The sequence below is a fragment of the Dendropsophus ebraccatus genome, chromosome 4 (genome assembly GCF_027789765.1).
Source record: "Dendropsophus ebraccatus isolate aDenEbr1 chromosome 4, aDenEbr1.pat, whole genome shotgun sequence".
NCBI lineage: Eukaryota > Metazoa > Chordata > Amphibia > Anura > Hylidae > Dendropsophus > Dendropsophus ebraccatus.
This window is the reverse complement of record NC_091457.1, coordinates 154,027,460-154,051,400: the sequence shown is the minus strand read 5'-3', so window position 1 is coordinate 154,051,400 and position 23,941 is coordinate 154,027,460. Positions and strand designations below refer to the sequence as shown.

Here is a 23,941-nt window from a genome sequence, read left to right as displayed (position 1 = left end):
AAAGAATAAATGCATTAAGAACTGCTGTGTGTGTGAATCCTCCTCTAATCCCCCCTCCCACGTATTCTCTCTCTGTGTTTGTGAGATGAATGAAGAAGAAGACGACGCTGCGATCATTATAATTCCTCCAGTACAGGATCCCTGATTTGTGTGTTTTCAGATTATTTATTCTGATTATTTATGTGTATGTATATATTTAAGGTTGATAGCGTCTCTTTTTGCAAAGCAGAAAATGTTTATTTGAGCCATTTACATATAAATAAGTCTAGCTGTGTGCAAGTGGCAGAAATAATCTATATCTATCTATCTATCTATCTATCTATCTATCTTCTATCTCCTATCTATCTATCTATCTATCTATCTATCTATCTATCTATCTATCTATCTATCTCCTATCTATCTATCTATCTATCTATCTATCTATCTCCTATCTATCTATCTATCTATCTATTGGTGCGTTTACACAGAGAGATTTATCTGACAGATCTTTGAAGCCAAAGCCAGGAACAGACTATAAACCGAGAACAGGTCATAAAGGAAAGACTGAGATTGCTCCTCTTTTCAAATCCACTCCTAGCTTTGGCTTCCAAAATCTGTCAGATAAATCTGTCTGTGTAAACGCACCATAACTCCTATCTATTATCTATCTATTTATCAATCAATCTATCTATCTATCATCTATCTATCTATCTATCTATCTCCTATCTATCTATCTATCTATCTATCTATCTATCTATCTATCTATCTATCTATCTCCTATCTATTAATCTATCTATCAATTAATCTATCTATTAATCAATCTATCTATCTATCTATCTATCTATCTATCTATCTATCTATCTATTATATATCTGTCTGTCTGTCTGTCTGTCTCTACAGTAAACCTGACTTCCCAGTCCCCTGCACATAATTTTTTTGCTTTTTTCCTTATAGGTTGCAATGAGAATGAGACAGATTTGGACAGAGACCAGTCGTATCCTCCATCCCAGAAGACGAAACGTATGCGTACCTCATTCAAGCATCACCAGCTCCGCACCATGAAATCATACTTCGCTATAAACCACAATCCAGACGCAAAGGATTTGAAGCAACTGGCTCAAAAAACAGGATTAACCAAAAGGGTCCTACAGGTGAGCGTCCATTCCTCCTTCGGTAGCAATGTCTTGTGGTGCCCCTGGTTTGTTAGATTGGCCCCTTTATATCGTTCATTTCTGTCTTGTATTCTGGGTCAGATCCGATGTTGACTGGATGTTATAGCAGTAGGTATGGGGTGTAATATTTCTTGATGGTAGACATAGGGGAGGAACCACTCGCTCTCAGTTATATTTTCCACTACTCTGAGTAGTGAAACCTTAATAGCAGGCCGCCATAGTCCCATCATGCACTTTTACAACTTTTTATGTTTGTTTTTGACTCATTAAGGTTTTAGGCCTGGGTCTAGGTTTATACAGGTCTATTCACACAGCCATGTTTTTGCCTTTTCTTTTTTTTAGCCAATACCAGGATTGGACATTGAAGTATAAGGTCGAGTTCACACCCATATCAGAGGCTTAATCCATAGCCTCTGTTTGTAGTTCTTTCAGATTTGACAGAAAGAATAGCACAACATGCAGTCCTACATTTCCTGCCAAAACAGCAGACACTGTGGTGTGACCTGAGCCCTGTTCGGTTGCTAAGGGCAACATAAGAATGCTCCCCCAATGCCTGACAAAGACTGTCTGATTTGCCCATAGCAACCAATCACAACTTAGCTTTCATTTCCTAAACAGCTCTGTTAAAATGAAAACTGTGCTCTGATTGGTTGCTATGAGCAAATCATCTTATTGTTTTTTTAATTTCCCCTGCCCCTGTTGCCCATAGCAACCAATCACAGCGCAGCTTTCATTTCATATTCTGCCCTAGAAAAATGAAATGATTGGTTGCTGTGGTTGCTATGGGATACAGAGACATTCTGGTTTTAAGACAGCTTCATAAAGCTGCCCCTAGGTCTTTATTTTAGAATTTTGCTGTATTTTGGACCATCTGGAGTCTCTATTGGTAGTGTTGAGCGGACTTGTCAAACTATTCGAGTTCAGTAGCGTTCTCCGAAGCCGAAAAGTTAATCTCAGTCCGCTCAGTTTTCCTGGCAGCCTTAAAGGGGTTATCCAGCACTACAAACACATGGCCACTTTTCCCCCTCTCTTGTTTCCAGTTCAGGTGCAGTTTGCAATTAAGCTTCATTTACTTCAATGGAACTGAGTTTAAAACCCCACCCAATCTGGAGACAAGAGAGGGGGAAAGTGGCCATGTTTTTGTAGCACTGGATAACCCCTTTAAGGCATGCAACTTCTTCATCCGCCGGGAGTCAAATGGCAAGTGTTCGCTAGGCACTATTCATTGGTAGTTTTTTCAAATTTGACGTGAAGAAAAGCTCAGCACGTAACGCTGTTTTTCCCAATGGACCCCACTATAAGTCAATGGAGTTTGTTGGGCACCATTGGTGTTTGCTGTTGGATTGGCCAGCATGAGGGTAGAATGAATGCAGACTAAGGCGGATTTATTATTCCTAGATGCCAGTTTACTGCACAAATTTTTGCACAAATATGTGACTTTTTCCACTTTAAGCGGCTGAAAAAGTGAGAAGGAGGTAATGTAGCCCCCACAAGGCCCAGCAGAACTTATGCCAAGAAACATACCCCAGCTCGTTACGTGAACAAAGCCTAATTCTTCCTGTTATAATTTCCCTGTGTTTAGGACCCAATTCTGGTATTGGCAAAAAAAAATTCCTAAAAAACATAAACTGCACTACATGAACATGGCCACAGAGGGAAGTTAAGGAAACTGTGTAAAAGAAGAACTCTTTGTTGCCCATAGCAACCAATCACCATGCGGCTTACAATTCATATTCTGCTCGCTAAAAAAGATGACTGGGCAGTGATTGGTTGCAAGCCGCAACCAAGATTTTTCTTTTAGACTTCCTAAATGTTTCCTGCAGGATTTATGGCGGCCAAAAACTCATGTAGATCCCACACAAGTCTGAGCGTGACTTCTGGCTGTAGAATAGTTGGCCCTTTTGTTGACCCATCTGTTGAAAAGGTGTAAGTTTTTTTCTTTTTATAAAATAGGTAGAAACAGGTAGAAAAAAAAAACAAATAAAAAATAATCGGTAAAAGGAATGCCCTGGGATTGGTTTGCAGGTTTGGTTTCAAAACGCACGGGCGAAATTCAGAAGGAATCTTTTACGTCAGGAAAATGGGGGAGGCGATAAGGTTGAAGGTCCCTCTCTCAGCGCTCCAGCCTCAGCGGACAGTGCTGCACTTACACCAACAGGTGGCGCATCCACATTATCAGACCTCACCAGCCCCTCCCTCAATGTCGGGGCCTCTGTAACCCCAAACATGGACAATCATGAGTCCGGAAGCCCTTCTCAAACTACACTCACCAATCTTTTTTAACGTGTACTGAGACACTTCTTGTCTTCTGCTGTCTCTTTTTATTTTATTTTATTTTTTTGTTGTTGCAATACTGTGCATTAACTCTCTAGTCGGGATCTATCAACCGAACGTTTTAGAAGAAGAAGAATCAACTCTACCATCACTCAGTGAATTTATCACGACATATAGGCCTCTCTTATGTGCTGTCATTGTTGCCTGAGCATGGTGTCGTCTTCATGGGTCCCCCCCCCCCCCCATAGATGGATGTTGTGTAGGGCAGAGGTGCGGGACAGGCATACAGTCATATATAATTGTGCTCTATGTTGTCAATGATTCATTCCTGAGTTATATCAAACTTAGATCAGTGCTGGAGCCCGGTGCAGTGCTATAGTCCTACTTTGCAGGGACTGAGGCCCACGTGGTACCCTCTGCACCTATGTCTTACTCTTCTCACTGTGATTTTTCACCGATACATCCCCATTCCTTCTCTCAAAATGGCTGCCTATTTGGTAACATCACAACAATCATTGCATTTCAAGAATAGAATTGGCCTGGAGCAGTCTAAAGGCCAGTATCCAGTATAATCCTCCGGTTTTCACAAAAAATTCCTAACTATATTTGATGTCATTATAATCTATTGCCTCCGATGGAATGACATGGCTGTCCTCCGTTTCTTCTTCTTACCGATCTGTAGCAACCAGTTGCTTTCTCAACGCAGAGTCGCCGTCTCTGCCTTTTGACAGTCAATAGACAGTGAACAGACTCATGACTGGGAGAAGTACTGGAAGTGTTATATAAAAGGCCCTTTGGTGTACAGGAAAAATGCGAAAACCTCTTTGTCAAGTTATCAGTGCTTGAAGTTACAGGCCCGATCCCCGTTGCACTTCTACCTCTGGCTTTGTGCTCACGGTTATCATGTATTATGAGGATCCAAATCGCCTCCATGTCGAATAGCTTGAATAGCAATGATTATTGTGTGACATGGTTGGTGCTTTTGGATCATTATAATGCAAGAGACTTAAAGGGTAATTCCCTCAATGTTTAGGGTATATCCTGATATGATAGTCACATGGCCATGCACATTAGATCAATGTTAGCTGAAATTTTGGTGGGACTGGTTGACCCTCTAATGTATATGGGGGGGTGTCCCGAATTTCCCTTAGGCTGGATTTTAACATGCCTGATTCTTTTGTTCTTGATGGAGGTAAGAGGCCTCCAGAGGTCTCTGGTAGCGGCTTGTCCCCACCATTGAACCAAGTGTGCATGTGTATGGGGATATTGGGAAGAATAGCTGTTTGGCCAACAGTTATCTAATGTGTATGGCAGGCTTTGTAAAGGTGGAAATTAAAAAACAAAAAGTTTTATGCCACACTTCCCGGCAGTGCCGCTGCCGGGAAGTGTATTGTTTGCCTAAGAGTAATAGACCTCCACGGATATAACACTAGCCAAGCCTATAAAACACAGTTTTCGTATGTTTTCTGTACACAGGAAAGGGGTTCACATGTGCCATTTTAATGCTGGTTTTATGCAGTTTTTTATGCCATCACCATGAGAGGATCATAAAGAGAGGGGAGATATCTACTTCTCTAGTGTAGGTAATTTACTCTGGGCTTTGGCTTCAAAAACTGGATAACTTTTGTGAAACTCCCATACTGTGGTTTCCCTGAGTTCTTGCAGTTTTTTGGGCCAAAGCCAAAAGTGGATCCAGAGAAAGTAGGAAATGTAAATCTTGTTGGATCCACTTCTGGCTTTGACTTAATAACTGCATCTAATCCTGTATTGTGTGAAACCACCTTAAAGGGATTTTCCAGGCAAAACCTAGTGATGAGCTATCCACAGTATAGTTGATCAATCGCTGATCGCCCTCACTAAGCAGTGAACAGGGCCAGAAACAGTTGTCTCAATTTACTGTGTGCTGTACTACTACTCACTTGAATCTAACTGCAGTTACACGTCATCACCACTACACAGTGAATGGAGCCAACTGCTTCTGGCCCTATTCACTATATAGTAAGGGCACTTAACAGCTAATCGGTGATGGTGGCGGGTGTCAACAAACTGCTGACTAGTGACTGATGACTTATCCTGAGGATAACTCATCAGTATATTTTCCCTGGAAATCCCCTTTAAGGGCATGTTCACAGTTACTATATATGTTGCTGATCTAATGCCCCAGATTTTTCTTCGCAGATATTTTGCTGGTAAATTAATAATAAAATCCGCAGCCTATATACTACAGGGAACATACCCTAAAGGGCCTATACCACGTGATTTCTCCCTTATTTTTTTAGTTGCATATTTAGGTATGTGTCCATTCTTATAAGTGCCTCTTAGGAAATTATATTATACTTATTTCCATAACCTTGAAAAAAACAAACAAAAAAAAAAAAACGAGTGCATATGTCAGTCAGTCAACAAAGTGGAAATTATTGGATGATGTTGGATGTTTCCCCTTAAAGTGAATCTGTTAGCTCGTTTTACCTCCAAAAACCACAGTAATGGCCCCATTGGTCAACCGAGATTGATTTCAGATTAAATATTCGTATATTTCTCCTGTTGGCCCCATATCTTCCTCTGGCTGAAGGGTTGCTGGTGACGTCATCGACCATGTTGCCATCCAGTGTCGGACTGGGGTATCTGGGGCCCACCAATGAATAACCAGTGAGAAATAACATGTCAGTCAGTGTTACTGCAGGTTCTGAGCTGGGGGTCCACCGGAGGATTCTCCGGTCCTCTGGTGGGCCAGTCCGACACTGTTGCCACCAATAAGGATAGAAGGGTGGGGATGAACTTTGCCAATTTACATGTCATGGACTCCTAATCCAGATAGAGGACTCTAGATTGATTCAACATGTGAATATTTTTACCTATTCAAAACCGGGGCTTTTGGAAGATATACTTATATATTACTTAGGGGAGGTAAAACTTGGCAACAGATTCTCTTTAACTAAAACTGTGTAATTTGTGAAAGTTTAAATTGTTGAAAAAGTCTTAGGACCACGAGCAAATTTCCCAAAAAAAAAATATATTTTGCATGACTATTTGCCATTCTGTAAAGGAAACAAAACCACAAAACCTGGAGCCAATGTTTCAATATTTTGACGTAACCATGAAAAATTCTGAAGTATGGAGGCCATTGTAGTTCTGTAGTATGGAGGCCACTAGCACATTGGTGCTGTATGTTTTCTTTGCTTTTTTTTTACTGCTTGGACTTTGAGTGTTTAGAACAATGACAGGATTTTACACAATTGGTTCTCGGTCTGTATTGAGGAGCCGATGCTGTAGCATGAGCTCTGTCCACCCTAAAATTCTTTTGCCAAAAATTGACTTGTTGATTAAATTAATATAACATTTAAATGGTTAAAAAAAATTGTACGTTTACAATGTTTAAAGAGGCAAAATCGGACTATTAGGCTATGTTCACACACTGTCAAATGATGGCTGTTTTTTTTTTCCGGACAGCCGTTATTTCACGGCAGATAACTTCTGTCATATAATGTCTATGTAATACGTATAATAACTGCTGTTGTCATAAAATAACGTCCATCCAAGAAAAACGGACCTCATTTTAATGGTGTTTGAACATAGCCACCTCCAAAATTGGCACTTTTGGTTGCGGATTACATACTCCAATTTCAGTAGACTTTTATTGACAAGATCGGAACTGTTGGCGAGAATGTGGATGTGGTCAGAGCCATGCTAAAGTGGAATCTGTCATTGTATTATTGGACCTTGGGGACACATAGTACATGGCCTTGTACAGGGTCATAATATAAAGAGATATTTTAGTGAAAAAATTCATTCACAATATGGCCTCTGATGGAGCATGCCACATTTTTATCAGATTCCTACCGCATCCTACATTAAAAAGAAAAACAAAGCCTCTGTTAGGAGGCATACAAAGGCACTGTAGAGTAATCGAAGTCTATAGGTCCAATATCAAAGTTCCATTACTTTCATGATTCTATATATAACATATATAACGTATGATCAAAAATGTAAAACCATACACTAATGTGAACTTGGCCTTAAACCATTTCTCGAGCACTGAATTACCAGCATAGTAAACTAACCAAACTTACGCAATTTTTTTGATCAGATGGAACCTTATGATTATTTGACAAGGAAAAAAAACATTAAATAATCAGTAGTGTTGAGCGAACACTAAAATGCTCAAGTGCTTGTTACTCACATTTTTCAAGCTGTAGTGCTTGACTCAAGCAAGGAACCCCATTCAAATCAATAGACTCGAGCATTCAACCAAGTGCCCCTGCCTGGTTAACCTATTTTATTTTTTCATTCAAATTTTTGTATATTTCGTCCCTTGAAGGGATGTTTAAACGAAATATACAAAAATTAAAAATAGTAATAGTTTTCTGCAAGACACATTAGAACTCTGGCAGTAGGCCTGCAATTGCCAGCATACCGTCGGAATTCTAATGTGTCTTTCAGAAACCTATAGCATTTTTTTGTTCCAATTTTTGTATATTTCGATTAAACATCATTTCAAGGGATGAAATACAAAAAAAACAAACAAAAAAACAACGAAATATACACAGAAAATATAAACAGGAAAAAATTAGATAGGTTACTGCAGCAGGTGGGAAATATAACTGATGTCCGAAAGACGATTGTTTGGCCTCAGTTGTTGTAGGTGTGTGACCACCTTTACCTGAGCACCACGAGCAGCACGCTTGCTCGACACTAATAATCAGTATAAACCTTATTTTCAAATTCTCAGAGAATACGAGATGTCAGGAACATGGCATATAAGAAATTCCATGTACAGCTCAGCAAAATTTACTTATGCAGCGTTTTTTGCCTCTGTCACACAGGGATCTTACATTTCTCTTTCTGAAAGTGAATTTTTTGTTTTTTTTCCCGGCTTCACTGATGTGAAATGTCATCGTATGAAAATCACTTTGAACAGTTTAAAGGAAAATTTGTTTTTGAACTTCGCAGTTAAAATCTACATAAACCGTTGCGTAACTTTGCAGATACTTTTTGCTATTTTTCTTGATCTGGTTTTGTTTAACATGGTATTTTCTTCTTCATTCATGTTTAGACCTAAATCTAGAGTTTTATCTGTTTCCTCTTAGCACAAAGCTTTGGGACCTCCAATGTGACTTCACTAACTTTGAACTGAGTCTGCAATATTACAGTGTTCCTACAGTTCCCTATGATGGATTTATAGTTACTATGATGTGTTTAGTGTTTTTTTTAGGCTATGTTCCCACACATTATTTTTGCTCAGTATTTTGCAACCAAAACCAGGAGTGGATTAAAAACACAGAAAGGCTATGTTCACACACTAGAAGTCCATGAAAAAGATGTGTAGATCCAGCACTTCCAAAAATAATCGTTACAATCTAAACTTTATTGCATATCCAAAAAGATTTAAAAAGTCCCACTTGGGGAAACACACTGACTAGATGACGTGTTTCACGCATGTGCGCTAAATCCCCCAAGTGGGAGTTTTTAAAATCTTTTTGGATATGCAATAAAGTTTAGATTGTAACGATTATTTTTGGAAATGCTGGATTTACACATCTTTTTCTTGGACTTCTATTGAATGCGGGCTGGCTACCCAGGATCCATGCACCTCCCTTAATGAATTTGGTTCCGGAGCAAAACAGGTGAGCTGACATACACCCAATGTTTTTTTTTTTTTAATGTTCACACACTATTGAAATTTAGCGGATGGCCGTCCTTTAATGACAAATTATTACCGTTATTTCAAAACAATGGCTGTTGTTTTGAAATAAAGGCCGTTATTTGTTGTAAAATGACGGCCATCAACTAAATTTCAACAGTATATGAACATAGCCTTTCAGTGTATTTAGTCCACTCCGGGTTTTGATTGCAAAATACTGACCAAAATAGTGAGCAAAAATACTGTGTGTGAACATAGCCTTAGACTGGTAGAAGTTTATCCTATTCTATAGGTATTAGTCGATCTGCCACAATGTCTCAAGATGAAATCAAAGGCTCACAGAGGTGCAATGTGGGAGTCATGACAAATGTATATATGACAGATCGATTATACAAAAAGAGAGATAAGGTATTCCAGCTCTTGAGAAAAAAATAAATAAAAATGGTATGCTGCCGAACTGAGGGGGAATAGAAATAAATATACATATACTCACCTAGCCAAGTTCCCCCATCTTCTCTGTTCTTCCTGCTTCTAAACCAAGCACACAGGAGCAGAACCTTGATGATTGCACCATGCAGGTGCGGAGCAGGGGTGGACCAGGGCTAGGTAAGTATGTATTATTTTCTATTTCCCGCAACCCGGTAGCATGTCTCTAATCTATTGTGGCAGATTTACTAATACTATTTAAAATTTGGAGAAATTAAAATGAGAAAAGTCAGAAGATGCCCCAAATTTATCACAGTATCTTGATAGACAAGTTTTTTTTTTTTTTTTTGCACCTCTTGGTTGACGGGTATCTTGCCAAAAAGTTGCACTGAAGGAAGGCACCGCCCTGGCATCATATACTGTAAGTAATATAGTAGGGAAGAAGAGGGCTTAGCTCTTTGCAGTCTAGTTCAGACAGTATCTGGAAATGGTGACCCAATTGGAGGCTTTGGCTCACACTCATCTATTCTCTTTGACACAAGAAAATGTTGGCTGAACCTGCCAATTTTGCCATAACCAGCCAACTAATGTGGTTGGTGACCTCCAAACCTTATCTGTTGGGAGACAGATCTTGCCTGATCTTTTTGTTCAACTGGACAAAGTTGTCAATGGAACATGCTTAAATGCCATGGTCCTAACATCAAATTCAAAATTAGTTTAATGCCTCATTACATGCAAGATCAGATCTATAGGCCAGATCCCAAAATGTAAATCGATTGCCCAATGATATACAAGCCCTATCGGTGTAAAATGACCAGAAGGAGGGTCTTGTGTCACGCGACCTCTTTCAGATATATTAAGGGTGGGTTCACACATTGCAAATTTGTAGCAGAAATGTTTGCGCCTTAAAAATCAGTTCCATCTGAATGTGGTTGTTCTGGTGGCAAACGTGTGGGTTTCTTCAAGTTAAATTTAGTTGAATATTTAGCAAAGAAAAATTTTGGCCAAGTCAAATTTTTGGCAAATAATGTATGACTCCACCCTTAAAGGGCTCATAAAATTGGATGTATATATGCAGCTAGTTTTTTTTCTTCCTTTTTTTCGGGGGGGGGGGGGGGGGGGGGGGTTGGAGCACATTATGCATTCCCCAGTTCTTGGATATTACCAGCATCTTCTGTGTTGACCTGTCAAAAAAGCCACTCAAACCATAATGAATCACCAAATATCATGTCAGTTTTGATAGAAAACCCCATTAGAAATAAAAATGCCAAGTTCATGTGATTTGTAATTTCTTATAAAAGTTTTGGGAATTTTTCATGTTTTTCCGACTTTCTGCCATCAGTGGGAAAAAAACCCCTAAAGGGTAGATGTCCAACAATAACAAATAATAAAAAAAAACACATTAGGAAAGGGCTCTGTTCATGACAACAATCCTTCAGCTTCACGTTGAGAAGAATAGAAGCAAAATGGCCGCTGACAAGGGCGATATCACCCATATACTCAACAACACCTTAACATAATGATAATCTTCCACAGTCTGCCTATAGCTATAGCTAGGAGTTGTGAAAAAACCTTTTTTGAAACTATTTTTTTTCTTTTAGATCTGTTTATTGGTTGATGACCTGCGAGCGCAATCATTCCCCTGTGATTAGATTGCAACCACATTCAGCTCCCATAAAAAATTGTCCACTAAGGCTGGGTTCACACAGCGTTTTTGCAATCCGTTTTTTTTTTTTCCATCCGTTTTATGGGGAAAAAAAACTGATAAAAAACGAATGCATTTGTGTGCATCTCTTTTAATCCCTTCTTCTAAACAGATCAAAATGCATTTGTTTCACGAAAATGTAGTCGACTGTTGTTGTTTTTTTTTTTGCTCCATTTTTTTTTTATAATGGAAGTCAATGCAAAAACAGATAAAAATGGATGCACACAAATGCATCCGTTTTATTGCATAAACGGATGAAAAAAACAGATTGCAAAAATACATTGTTAACCCTGCCTTAGATTGGTTTGGCATTAATGTATTACCCTTCAGAAAATATTCTTCTTCTACATTACCTAGTTTTACCCTTCTGTTCTAGGCTATGTTCACACACCGTCAAAATGACGGCCGTTTTTTAATAGGACGTCTGTCATTAAATGGCAAATAATGAATGTTATTTTAAAACAACAGCCATTATTAAATGATTAACGGCCATCGGTTTAAAATAATGGCAGCTATTTGTTGTTGAATGACGGACGTGTGCGAACATAGCCTAAATCTGCTGCTTGTCCAATGTACTGTCAATCTCATTCCACCCATTCATGTTCTTTTTTTCATGTTGATTTCTGTCTTTCCTTTTATAATTTATCAAACTTTGAATAAAAATAATTTTGTAATATTTGGAAAAAAAAAAAGCTAAACATTAATATTTTATTAAAAAGAAGACATATTTAAATGTAAGAAACAATCATGATTGTACATATCCTGAATATTACTTTAAAATCATGTTTTAGAATCTATTTTTCAGGTTATATGGAAATAAGCAAAATATGATTTGTGATTTTTTTTTTTGTGAAAAGTAAGGTTTGTTTTTTTTTTTTCATGGAATTTCTTTTAATTTGTTAATAATCAGATTGTACCAGACGAACATCGACTATTTCTAATATATACTATTTTTGTTACTTTTGTATAAAATATCTCATGTGCAAGGGTTGTTCATTATTTTTATTGTATCCTGTGAATTCATTAGAGTTATAATCCAATCAGTGTGATTTACACCTAACATAACAGGTATTTAAGTGTAAATGTCACTTTTCAGAAATCAATAAATATCAATACTAAAAATTATTTTACGAAACTCTGTAATAGGTTTTATTAAGCAAAAGAGTTTTCTTCTGCATCCAAAAAGCTATTTTTCTACCCCCTTCACTTCAGAAGAAGCAGGATTTCTGTGTCCATTATGCTCTATGGAGAGGGGAGGGGCCAAGCGGCTGAGTAAGCACAGAGAGGAGAAAAGCAGGGCGGTACAAAACAACATCCTGCACTCTCCCCAAGTTTCCAGACAAGCAGTCACTTTTATGACCTCTAAATCCCGCATTTCATGTGCACTGACAGTCTCTAAACTGTACAGCTGCTTGTTTCCTCTTCCTGCTCACTCATCCCACTCGGCCCCTCCCCCCTCCATAGGTTATAATGGACTCAGCAAACCCATCTTTACTTCTCTGTAATAAACATGGTTTTGCCTAATAAAAACAGATAAGAAGGGGGGGGGGGGGGCTGCTTTTTAAGTACAGAAAAAGTCTTTTTTGCTTAATAAAACCTATTACAGAGTTTCTTAAAATTGCTTGTACTATTGATTTCTGTAAAAACATTTTAAATGACAGCTACACTTTAACTCCATCCTTTCCAAAAACAATAGGAATAAAAGAGAGATTTTTTTTTAAAAAAGACATTGCTTTATCTTTCTTGTACAGACAACGACTTACAGGCTGTATTATAGTCTGAAGCTGCATTCAAAATTGTGCTGGCTTCAGAGCAGCATTCTTTGCTGACATCTTGCTTTGCATCTAATGTAGCCAAAATTTGCTGTTCAACCACGTTAAACTTAAAAGGGTTATCCAGTGTCAGGAAAATATAGTTGCTTTTTTCCAAAAAAATGTCACCACACTTGTCTAAAGAATGTGTAGGGCTATGTTCACACAACGTATATTTTGGTAAAACCGTTGTACAACGGCCGTGATTATTACGAAAATAAACGTTACCTTGCTGTCTATGGAATCCCAGCCAAGCATATACACATAGTATACACTCCGGCCGGGATCCCTAGCGGCACCGCAAACAACTGACATGTCAGTTTTCTGCGGCCGATATTCAGTGAATAGCGGCCATAATAACCCTGTCAGTGCACACTATGGAGCGAGCGGCTCCGGCTACTCGCTCCATAGTGTGCAGTGGAGAGTGTTGATGCGGGCGTGCACGGGTGCGCCCGCATCAGAACTCTGCGGCTGCAAAGATCATGCAGAACGGCGGGTCTCATACGTTGTGTAAAGCCTAGTATATTAACAGCCTAACATAGTATTGCAATGTTCTCCATTTATCTTGATGGAACGGAGCTGCAATACCACACACAGCCTGAGGAGCGGCGCTTTTTCTGTAATAAAGCAGCCATGTTTTTCTAATCCCAGATAATCCCTTTAAGTTGTTGGGGGTGAGTTTGCTGACTTATTTCAATGGCAACCAGCCAATTTCTAAATGTGGCTGTTAGCTAGAATACAGGGTGTAATTCTAGATAAGTAATATAATGTATTTCCGACATTGCTCTTATTTATAGTATATCAATAGTCTAACCTGTAGTTTTAGTTCAAATTCTGTTATGGCAACTTCCATACAGATGTTTCGGGCCTGTTTATTGTTATAGTTCCTTAAAGGTGATATATGCAACTTCTGCCCCACCAGGATACAATAAAAATAATAAGGGGAGATTAATCAAACATGATGTAAAGTGAAACTGGCCCAGTTGCCCCTAGCAACCAATCAGATTCCACCTTTCATTCCTCACAGACTCTTTGGAAAATGAAAGGTGGAATCTGATTGGTTGCTAGGGGCAACTGAGCCAGTTTTACTTTACACCTTGTTTGATAAATCTCCCCCATAGTATACACAGTACAATTCTAAGAAGAAGAGATCAATAGGTCTAACCAATCCATTGCCATTCTCTGACATTCTGTATTTTAGGCAAATGCCTTTGACATTGGTGAATGTTATTTTTTTTATCAATTCAATGATTGTCTACCACGCTCTGAATCCATGTTTTTTGCTTGATTAAATAAAGTTTTTGCACATTGAATTAGTGTTTTACGTTAAAGGGGGTTCACAGGAGATCCTAGAAGTTAACATGCTGCACTATTAAATGATGCGGAGGTTTTTTTTTTCCCCCCCATAGTGAAACGCAAACTGTTTTTAAAGTCATTGCTGGAACTTAATGGTGGACAGGAGGATGTACACAGTAGTGAGAATGAGTAGTGCTTTGGGGTGGCCATTTCACATTTGTAATATGATTGCTGCACGTACCTCTTTGTGTTATTTATTCAGCGCGTTACGGAAATCCCAACTTACGTTCCTTAAATGGAGGCACTGAGGCATAGTACTGTTGGAATACGTCGTCTATACTGCGAAGCTTCAAAAATCACGTCATGTTCAATGACTAAATCTTCAAGTATCATATTGAGTTAAATTAATTTTTTGGCATTGTCCAATGAAAAAAAAAAACAAACAAAAAAATAATATATATATATATATATATACTTATCATAGATGTTTTTAGGGTTTTAGGGTGCTAGAAAAAGTCCCTAAGGCTTGATTCACACTACATTTTTCCTATCAGCTTTTTTCAAATAAAAACGTTTTAACATTGAACTCCACTATAAAAAACAAAAACAAAAACAGATCAAAACGGATCCGTTTTTTTTTAATGGACACAAAAATGACATCAACTACGTTTTTTGTGTTCTTAAAAAAATCTGTTTTGATCCGTTTTTGTTTTTTTTTACAATGGAAGTCAATGAAAAACTTAACGTTTTTCTATCCGTTGTTTTTTTTTTTGTAAAAAATGATTTAAAAAAACCATTGCAAAAACAGCCGTAGGCTATTATCCCACAATGTTGTTTTTAGGCTATGTTTAAATGCATTGTAACAACGGTCGTTGCTTAGCAGGTGTTTGTATGTTCCTGCATCCGTCAGAGCTCCTTACGGCCCATTCAGGGTGTCTGGAAAGCAATTAAGAATTGATTTCCATACACACCATGGATGTACAGACTGCATCTGTGTGCGCATTGGAAGATTAATAACGGCCGCTGTTCGTTCATTATTAATTGACATGATCATTCTTTTCCACTGCCACACCAATAAAAATATACATATTTTTTCTAATTGAAGTCAGGGGCACAGAACACTGTGCCGGAAAACCTGCATAAATAAATCCCTATTTACTATCATTAGACTTATAGCGACTGTGGTCAAGTAGCGAAGCCGAAAACATAAACATCCTATGAGATTCCGATGCATTTTTTTTTCTTTCTTTCGCGGTGGATTATATAAGCCAACATTTCCTAACGTATACATATTGGTTCATTCACGGCCTTATGTAAACTTTCGCTTCTCAGTATATAAAACTATATGCCGAAAATTTGTTAAGGGCTTTTTTTGACCCAAACTTTTCCATACATTTTTTTGAACGAATGAACATTTCATTTATTTAGATGTAAAAGCCAAACTTCTCAGGGTTCTTACAACTTTAATTCATCCGAAATCTTTGGGTCTCATCTTGTTATTATAAAAAAAAATTTATTTAACCTTAATAGAAGTAAAAAAAAAAAAAAAAAAAAAAATTTGATTTACGATTATAGGGGTACTCCGGGCCGGGGGGTATTTTGGAGGATCGCCGGGGAGGGGGTGGAAATTGAAGGCCGGAGGTCACTTACCTTCCCCGTTCCAGCGCCGTTGCCCGGATTGAGCCGCCAGGTACTCCCGTCCCGCGGCCGCTTTCTGGTCAGAGCTGCCCCTTGAGATGTGACGTCTCTAGGCAGCTCTGCCATTCAGTGGCTGAGGCCGGACTCCGCTACGGCCGCTGATTGGCAGAGCTGCCTTGAGACGGGGGAGGTAAGTGACCTCCGGCTTCAATTTCCACCCCCTCCTAGGCGATCCTCCAAAATACCCCCCGGCCCTGAGTACCCCTTTAAGTACTATACACAAGTGTAAAGCATTTAAGGAATGGTCACTGATTCTTTGCATTGTAGCAAAACAATCGAGAAGTTGAGCCTTTATTGCAAACCATTGTTTGTGCAATGAAAAACATTACAAATCCAAGATGGCCGCCTCCATTTTACATCTGACCGGTAACATTCTGTACATAAATATCTGTTGATTTTCAGGCTACATATTCACCCCAGTCTGTATATCCTGCCTTTATAAACACGAATCAAACTCCTTTCTACGGGGTTGTATCTCAGTTCTCCAAGTGCCTTACTGTACTTTCTAGTACTTTGTGAAAATCAGGATGACTTTGTGTTGTTTTGTTAAAATGTTTTCCTTTTTTTGACAATTCAATAGTTTTGTACGGTTAATTCTTATTTCTGAATAAAAGTTTAAAAAATAAAAATAAAAATAAAAAAATAAAAAAAAATTCTAAAAAAGTCAAACTTTTCAATGATCTGTTACAGGAGAGAGTTGACTTTCAGTTTCAGCTGGTCAGTCGGCTACACATAATGACATGATCTTATATATACATCTTCGTGTTTCAGTACAGTATGTAGTAGAGAACAAATGTCCATGTTTTATTTTTTGTTTCTTGAGAAATGCATTGTATAGAACGATTCCCTTTGAATATTTATGGACCAAACCTTTGTGAAATCTGATTAAATTTGTGTCAATAAACCATTTGCATTTAGTGGACTTTTATTTATAGCCGGTTTTGCAATCTGCTTTTTTTTTATTTTTTTATTTCAGAACGTATCTAAAAAAAAAAAAAAAAAAAAAGTAATCGGATTTATTATCGGAATTATTACTTAATTACTAATTTTGTTAAATACTTTAACCCTTAACAATGTTTTCTAATTGTTGGGAGAATCTAAGAAGCAAAGCGAAGTGATTTTTTTGCAAAAAAAATGTCAATGGATTTATTTAATTTGTTTATGGCAAAGATGGGGAACCTTCCGGGCCTCCAGCTGTTGCAAAACTACAATTCCCATCATGCCTGGACAGCCAAAGCTAAAGCTTTGGCTGTCCAGGCATGATGGAAATTGTAGTTTTTCAACAGCTGGAGGGCTGGAAGGTTTCCCATCATTGGTTTAAGATAATACACATAGAATCAGGGTTATTGCATGAGTATTGGAGAGAAATATGGTGCAAGAGGAAAACAATTGGGTTGAGGAATGTATACAGAGTTACGGATGTTATAAGGGGCTACAGGACAAAAGAGATGCAGTTTTTGACCCGAGTTGAAAACATTTTCAATGTATTGATACATTTTACCCATTTACAGCTTAGAGCTATGTTCACACATTGTATTTCGGTCAGTATTTGTAGTCGAAATCGGTAGAGGAACCGACAGGGCAAGAATATAATGGAAAGATTTGCACAGATTGGCTATGTTCACACGAGGTCCTTTTTTTCCCCTCATTTTGCAGGTGTCATTTTGGCATCAAAACCCGTCAGTTTTGTACAAGCTACAACCCTTCCTTTGTATTAAACAGCCTTGTTTTGGTGCCAAAATGAGGCCTGTAAAAAACAACCGTGAAGCGGACAAATAAAAAAAGTTTTGTGCTCACCGCTTCTCTGTGTTTTCAACCCACTTCTGGTTTTGGTTAAAAATAATACTGAACAAAAGACTGATGTAAATACTAAGTGTGAACATAGCCTGAACATTCTCTTCGAAGGCATCAGTTTTTCTAAGCCAAAACTAGTAGAGGACCTACAAACTGGTATTCCCATCTCCACTTATATAGTTATACTGTATATTGTTGCAAATACATTCATTTATCAAACATGTCTCCTTATCATATTCTCCTTATATGCTGCTCTTTACCGCTCATTGTTGACAGCTTGTTGTCTAGATCAGTGATTTTCAACCAGTGTGCCGCGGCACATGGTCGGGTGTGCCGCGGGGAAAGTTCCCCAAACTATGGTGCCCCTGCAGATCGTCCCGCTGCTGCTGTCCGCCGCACCTACTGGCCGCCTGTAGCGCCCGGACGTGCTTCTCCTATCCAATCAGCGGAGACCGGGAGCGTGGTGCGCTGCGGCGGGCCGTGATGCACGCATCCAATCAACGTGTGCGCTACGGCCCGCCGCAGCGCACCACGCTCCCAGTCTCTGCTGATTGGAGGAGCACGTCCGGGCCCTACGAGCGGTCAGTAGGTGAGGCGGAGAGCAGCGGCGACCATGTGGGAGGAGGTGAGGAGGAAGGGGGGGAGAGAAACCTGGGGATGGGGGAGAGAAACAGGAGAAAAAAATGGGGGAGAGAAACCTGGGGATGGGGGAGAGAAACCTGGGGATGGGGGAGAAACAGGGGAGAGAAGCAGGGGGGAGAGAAACATGGGGATGGGGGAGAGAAGCAGGGGGGAGAGAAGCAGGGGGAGAGAAGTATGGTGGAGAGAAGCACAGGAGAGAAGCATGAGGGAGAGAAGCCCAGGAGAGAAGCAGGGGGAGAAGTATGGTGGAGAGAAGCACAGGAGAGAAGCATGGGGGAGAGAAGCCCAGGAGAGAAGCAGGGGGAGAAGTATGGTGGAGAGAAGCACAGGAGAGAAATAGGGAGAGAAATATGGTGGAGAGAAGCACAGGAGAGAAATAGGGGGGAGAAATATGGTGGAGAGAAGCAGGGGGAGAGAAGTATGGTGGAGAGAAGCAGGTGGCAGACATATGGTGGAGAGAAGCACAGGAGAGAAATAGGGGGAAGAAATATGGTGGAGAGAAGCACAGGAGAGAAATAGGGGGGAAAAATATGGTGGAGAGAAGCAGGGGGGAGAGAAGTATGGTGGAGAGAAGCACAGGAGAGAAGCAGGGGGGAGACGTATGGTGGAGAGAAGTAGGGGGGAGAAGTATGGTGGAGAGAAGTATGGTGGGGAGAAGCATGGGGGAGAGAGGCACAGGAGAGAAGCAGGGGGGAGAAGTATGGTGGAAAGAAGCACAGGAGAGAAGTAGGGGGAGAAGTATGGTGGAGAGAAGTAGGGGGGAGAAGTATGGTGGAGAGAAGCACAGGAGAGAAGCACAGGGGGGGAGAAGAAAACAGGCCCAGGTTTCACACTGAGTGAGTATAAATACATTTAGAATCTATATTATTAACTATATGTATAATATGTACTATTTTAGTGTCATTTTGTGCCATTTTGGTTGGTGGTGTGCCCGGGGATTTTTTAAGTATAAAAAGTGTGCCGCGGCTCAAAAAAGGTTGAAAATCACTGGTCTAGATTACCAACCACCACTCTGCTCTAAAAACAGTCGGTGTATATGTATCTATAATGTAGATATATGGAGACAGCGTGTCTAAACTGTATAATATATAAATATGTATACTATAGCTATATATACACCTGCCAGATCACTGCTTTTAGAGCAGAGTGATAATCGGTCACCAAGACAATGAGCTGTCAACAATAGGAGGGAAAAAGCGACATATCAGGAGAAGAAGACAAGTATGATAAAGGAAGGAATTTGCAAAAATATTTAACTTGATGAGACCTACAAGTATAACTGTAATCGTTGAGATGGAAATATCCCTTTAAAGGGGTTATCCAGCGCTACAAAAACATGGCCACTTTTCCCCTCTCTTGTCTCCAGATTCGGTGGGGTTTCAAACTCAGTTCCATTGAAGTAAATGGAGCTTAATTGCAAACCGCACCTGAACTGGACACAAGAGAGGGGGAAAAGTGGCCATGTTTTTGTAACGCTGGATAACCCCTTTAAGATCTGCCACCTTTCTAGTCTCGGCTTACAAATCCTGATGCAAAATATGTAGCACAATACTGGCATGTGAGAGTGGCCGAATAGTCAATGTACTGATGTCTTTCAGAGGAACTAAACCCATATAAACTAACATGGCTAAAAGAGCATGTTCACTGTTGGAATTTTCTCCAAATTAATATTTTCAAGGTAAGAAATTTTATTGCTAGAATTGGCACAAAAACAAATAAAAATTTCTTTTGAGCCACATACGCTTGGGTGTATACATAGCATCTTGTACGTAAAAAGACCATGGCAACTCCTAATCGAATATGTTGCTGACTGTTAGTATATTCCACCCATTTATCCCCATCCTCGTGTAGCACCATTTTGGAGCTGTTTAGTACAAGCGCTGAACCTTGCAACCAGTTTTTTTCATTGATCTTGTGTAGAGATGAACACAATTTGAGCATGCTCGAGTCTGATCGTTTGGCAAAAATTGGATGCAAGTTGGATGCAGCCCCAGGGAGCCACTGTATCCATATTTTTGAGGATACCCCAGGGCTGCATCCAACTTCTTCAGCCAACGGTAGTCAAATTTTTGCCAAACGATCGACTCGAGCATGCTCAAATTGTGTTCATCTCTACACAAGATCGATGAAAAAAAATTGGTTGCAAATTTTTTGCCACACGATCAGACTCGAGCATGCTCATCCCTAATCTTGTGCATAAAAAAATTAGAAAAGAAAAAACCTTCCTCTTCTTGCTAGCCTAGAAGAGGGAACAGACTGCACTCGATGAGACAAGGTTTGTATAGTTCTTTCTTGGAATTGTATGCACAATTTTTTAAAATTTTTATTTAATATTCTAGATTTATTCATTGTAGCAAAAAAAAAAAAAAAAAAAAAAGACGAAAAAGTGAAAACAATCTAATCCGATTATCATCACACGTTTTCCTGGTCTTGACAACACTGCAGGACTACCTAGGAAAATTCAAATGCCCTGCAACATCCCTGCCTATATGTCAGCGGGTAACGCGAGTCTGCCGCCCACCCATAGACTTCACGCCGGTACGTAGCCTGCTGACAGATAGGCAGGGAGGCTGTATAGATTGAATTTAACCTAGTATCTGAGCAGCAGACTTGGATTGCTCCTGCAGGTAATACCGGCCATTCCATCATTCATTTTTACTAGCTCCAAAGTGGAACTTCACGTAAATAGGTGCTTCATTTTTGGGGGGTTTCGTTCCTTTTTACATGAGAGGAGGAGTATACAGTATATACTAATACCAATAAATCACAATTAAAGTCATTGCTTACCCCGTTAGTGCCAGGTTGCTCTGTAGTTTAATACATTTTTGCTATGATTTTTTTCAGGGAGAACAGTGTTCGGGGTATAACAGCCATACAACCCGGCGTTTGAAAATTCCCTAAAGTATTTAAAGAAGGGGAAAAGTTTGATCGGAAAACCTACCGCAGTGAAGACAAAGACAAAATTAGCCAAAAACAAAACAAAAAAAACTATACATATATATATAAATATATAAAAAACATTTGTCATTTTTTTGAATGTTGAGACTTGTTTTTTTTTTTTTTTTTTTTCTTTTTCCTTTCCATATGCATAAATTGGCCGATAATTTCCACGTTGTTCTCTAGTATAGATGTGGAAGGCATCATAGTTTTATCAGTTTCAAGATTTCTAGATTATTTTATCACAGCATAAAATATGTATATACACAATGGAGCAACCTGGCATTAATGAATCTTATACAGTTTGAATGCAGACGTTTTAATCGATGACTTGCCTGATTTTAAGCACAATAAATAAAATTGTTCAAATAAATGTAAAAAAAAACATAAAAAAAACTGTTTATAACATGCCTGCAGAAATGTATTCTTAACAATGTGAATTATGTATCATTTATGTCTATTCACTTTTCATTGGTATTTTTTTTTCCTTTCAAGGGTCAGTCCCATGTAATGAATTTGTAATTTATTGTTCCTTTTTTTTTTTTTTTTTTATTAATTTTTTTTTCTTCGTATAAAATAAAAATCTGAAAACGTAAAAGAAAAGAAAAGGGAAAATGGCAAAATTTTCTAAAATTGTTATAATTAAGGAGGTTGTCAACTACCGTTAAGTAGAGGTGAGCGAACCGAGTTCGGGTTCGAGTCGATCCGAACCCGAACGTTCGGTATTTGATTAGCTGGGGCTGCTGATCTTGGATAAAGCTCTAAGGTTGTCTGGAAAACATGGATACAGCCAATGACTATATCCATGATTTCCACATAGCCTTAGGGCTTTATCCAACTTCAGCAGCCACCGCTAATCAAATGCCGAAAGTTCGGGTTCGGATGGACTCGAGCATGCTCCAGGTTCGCTCATCTCTACCGTTAAGGTATATGCACCTTATAAAGAACGGTCCTCTTGCTCTGGACCACCCCCCTTTGTGAGCTAGAACAGATAGCCACACTAATCAAGCCTTTCCCATGCTGGAAGACTCAAGCTCTATTGGTTCTGAATGGTCACCATGTAATACTGCATTTCCCCTATAGTGGCCGCTACAGGTTAAAAAGCCTGGTTGGCTGTGGGTTCTCTTGGCAAAATTAGATGTTTGTTATAGGTGCAGGGAGCAGAATCTTAGGTGATCAGCTAATCCCAATAGGGGCTGCATTTTTAAAAGGGTTAGTTCCTAGGCAACACTTTTACAAAAAAAATTTTTTAAAAAATTGTAAATAATATTTACAAATATCAACCCAACAATTAAATCAAGTTCATTCTAGAACTTCTGATTAAAATAAAAGAACCTTGAGCATGTTCAGGGGTGTTCAAACCCAACTCACTGCATTTGATTACCAGTGGCTGGAGAAGTTGGATGCAACCCTTAGGCTGCCTGGAAAATATGGATACAGCCATAAGCCATAGGCCATATCCATGTTTTCCAGGACTCCATTGGGCCGCGTCCAACTTCTTCAGCCACTGGTAATCAAATGCTGAGAATTTGGGTTAAAACAACCCCGAATGTGCTCCTCTCTATTGATGGCCATTGAAGGGTTTAAGGCCCGGGGGGGTCACACAATCCAGTTGTAATGCAGTTTCTTGACTGTATTTTTTACTAACAAAAATTTCCATCGATTCAAAAAGAAATTCATATGCAACAGGGAAGAGAAGTACAAAGCTTTACCTCAACCGGGATGTGTGATCTTGGCTCAAGGAGCAATTTGTAAGCACACTACATGGGACGACTCTAATAAAAATAAAAACTCTGCATGAGGTTTTAATACTCTTGTTCTCTATTTGTGTGGATAACTTTCCTTGATGTTTGCTGTAAAATAAATGAGTTTTTTTTTCCTATAAATAAATTCAATGCCGATATAAAGTGTTTATAAAAACACTTCATAACTACGTTGTGATTTTACTGTGTATTTATGGTTATTTCTTTAATATGGTTATTATCTATTATCTGCCATTAAAGACATGAATATGACAGCCCGGCTTCCTCTAACTAAAAGAATGTGCATTGCCCGTCACTGGACAAGGTATATAGCGGGAGATTTATCAAACATGGTGAAAAGTGAAACTGGCTCAGTTGCCCCTAGAAACCAATCAGATTCAACCTTTCATTCCTCACAGACTCTTTGGAAAATGAAAGGAGGAATCTGATTGGTTGCTAGGGGCAACTGAGCCAGTTTCACTTTACGCCATGTTTGATAAATCTCCCCCATAGTGTTTATTTCAAGACTCCAGATCCTGAGCTCTGAATTAAATTCTTGTAAATCCCATTAAATCCAAAAAATTATGAAATAGCATGCGATCATCTGACAAACAAGTGTATTTTCATGGATCGGTTGACTGATCCCCCCCCCTCCCTTACACCGGCCTATTGTCTGGAACAAGTGTTCCCATAGAACTGATAATCAGCCTGTGTAAAAGGGCCTTTAGGGTCCTATTCCATTGGCCGATGGGGGCCCGATCAATAATTTAAAGGAGCGCACATCTGCTAGATCGGCGCTCGTTTACTGGGCCTATTCCACGGCC

At 39.2% G+C, this 23,941-nt stretch overlaps 1 protein-coding gene across 7 annotated transcripts in view; it reads left to right on the top strand.

Moving 5' to 3' along the window:
• The window catches only part of LHX9 (LIM homeobox 9), a 48,542-nt gene extending 27,116 nt beyond the window's left edge, over window positions 1-21,426 (top strand). For 5 of the 7 annotated variants that reach the window (XM_069967513.1, XM_069967510.1, XM_069967512.1 and 2 more), the window contains 2 exons: window positions 934-1,130; window positions 3,177-3,434. In XM_069967513.1, the coding sequence (XP_069823614.1) occupies window positions 934-1,130; window positions 3,177-3,434 (455 nt within the window). Of the gene's footprint in view, window positions 1-933; window positions 1,131-3,176; window positions 3,435-21,282 lie in introns of those variants that run through there. The other 2 variants (XM_069967515.1, XM_069967514.1) reach the window with 1 other exon arrangement.
• The last annotated feature ends 2,515 nt before the right edge of the window (window positions 21,427-23,941 follow it).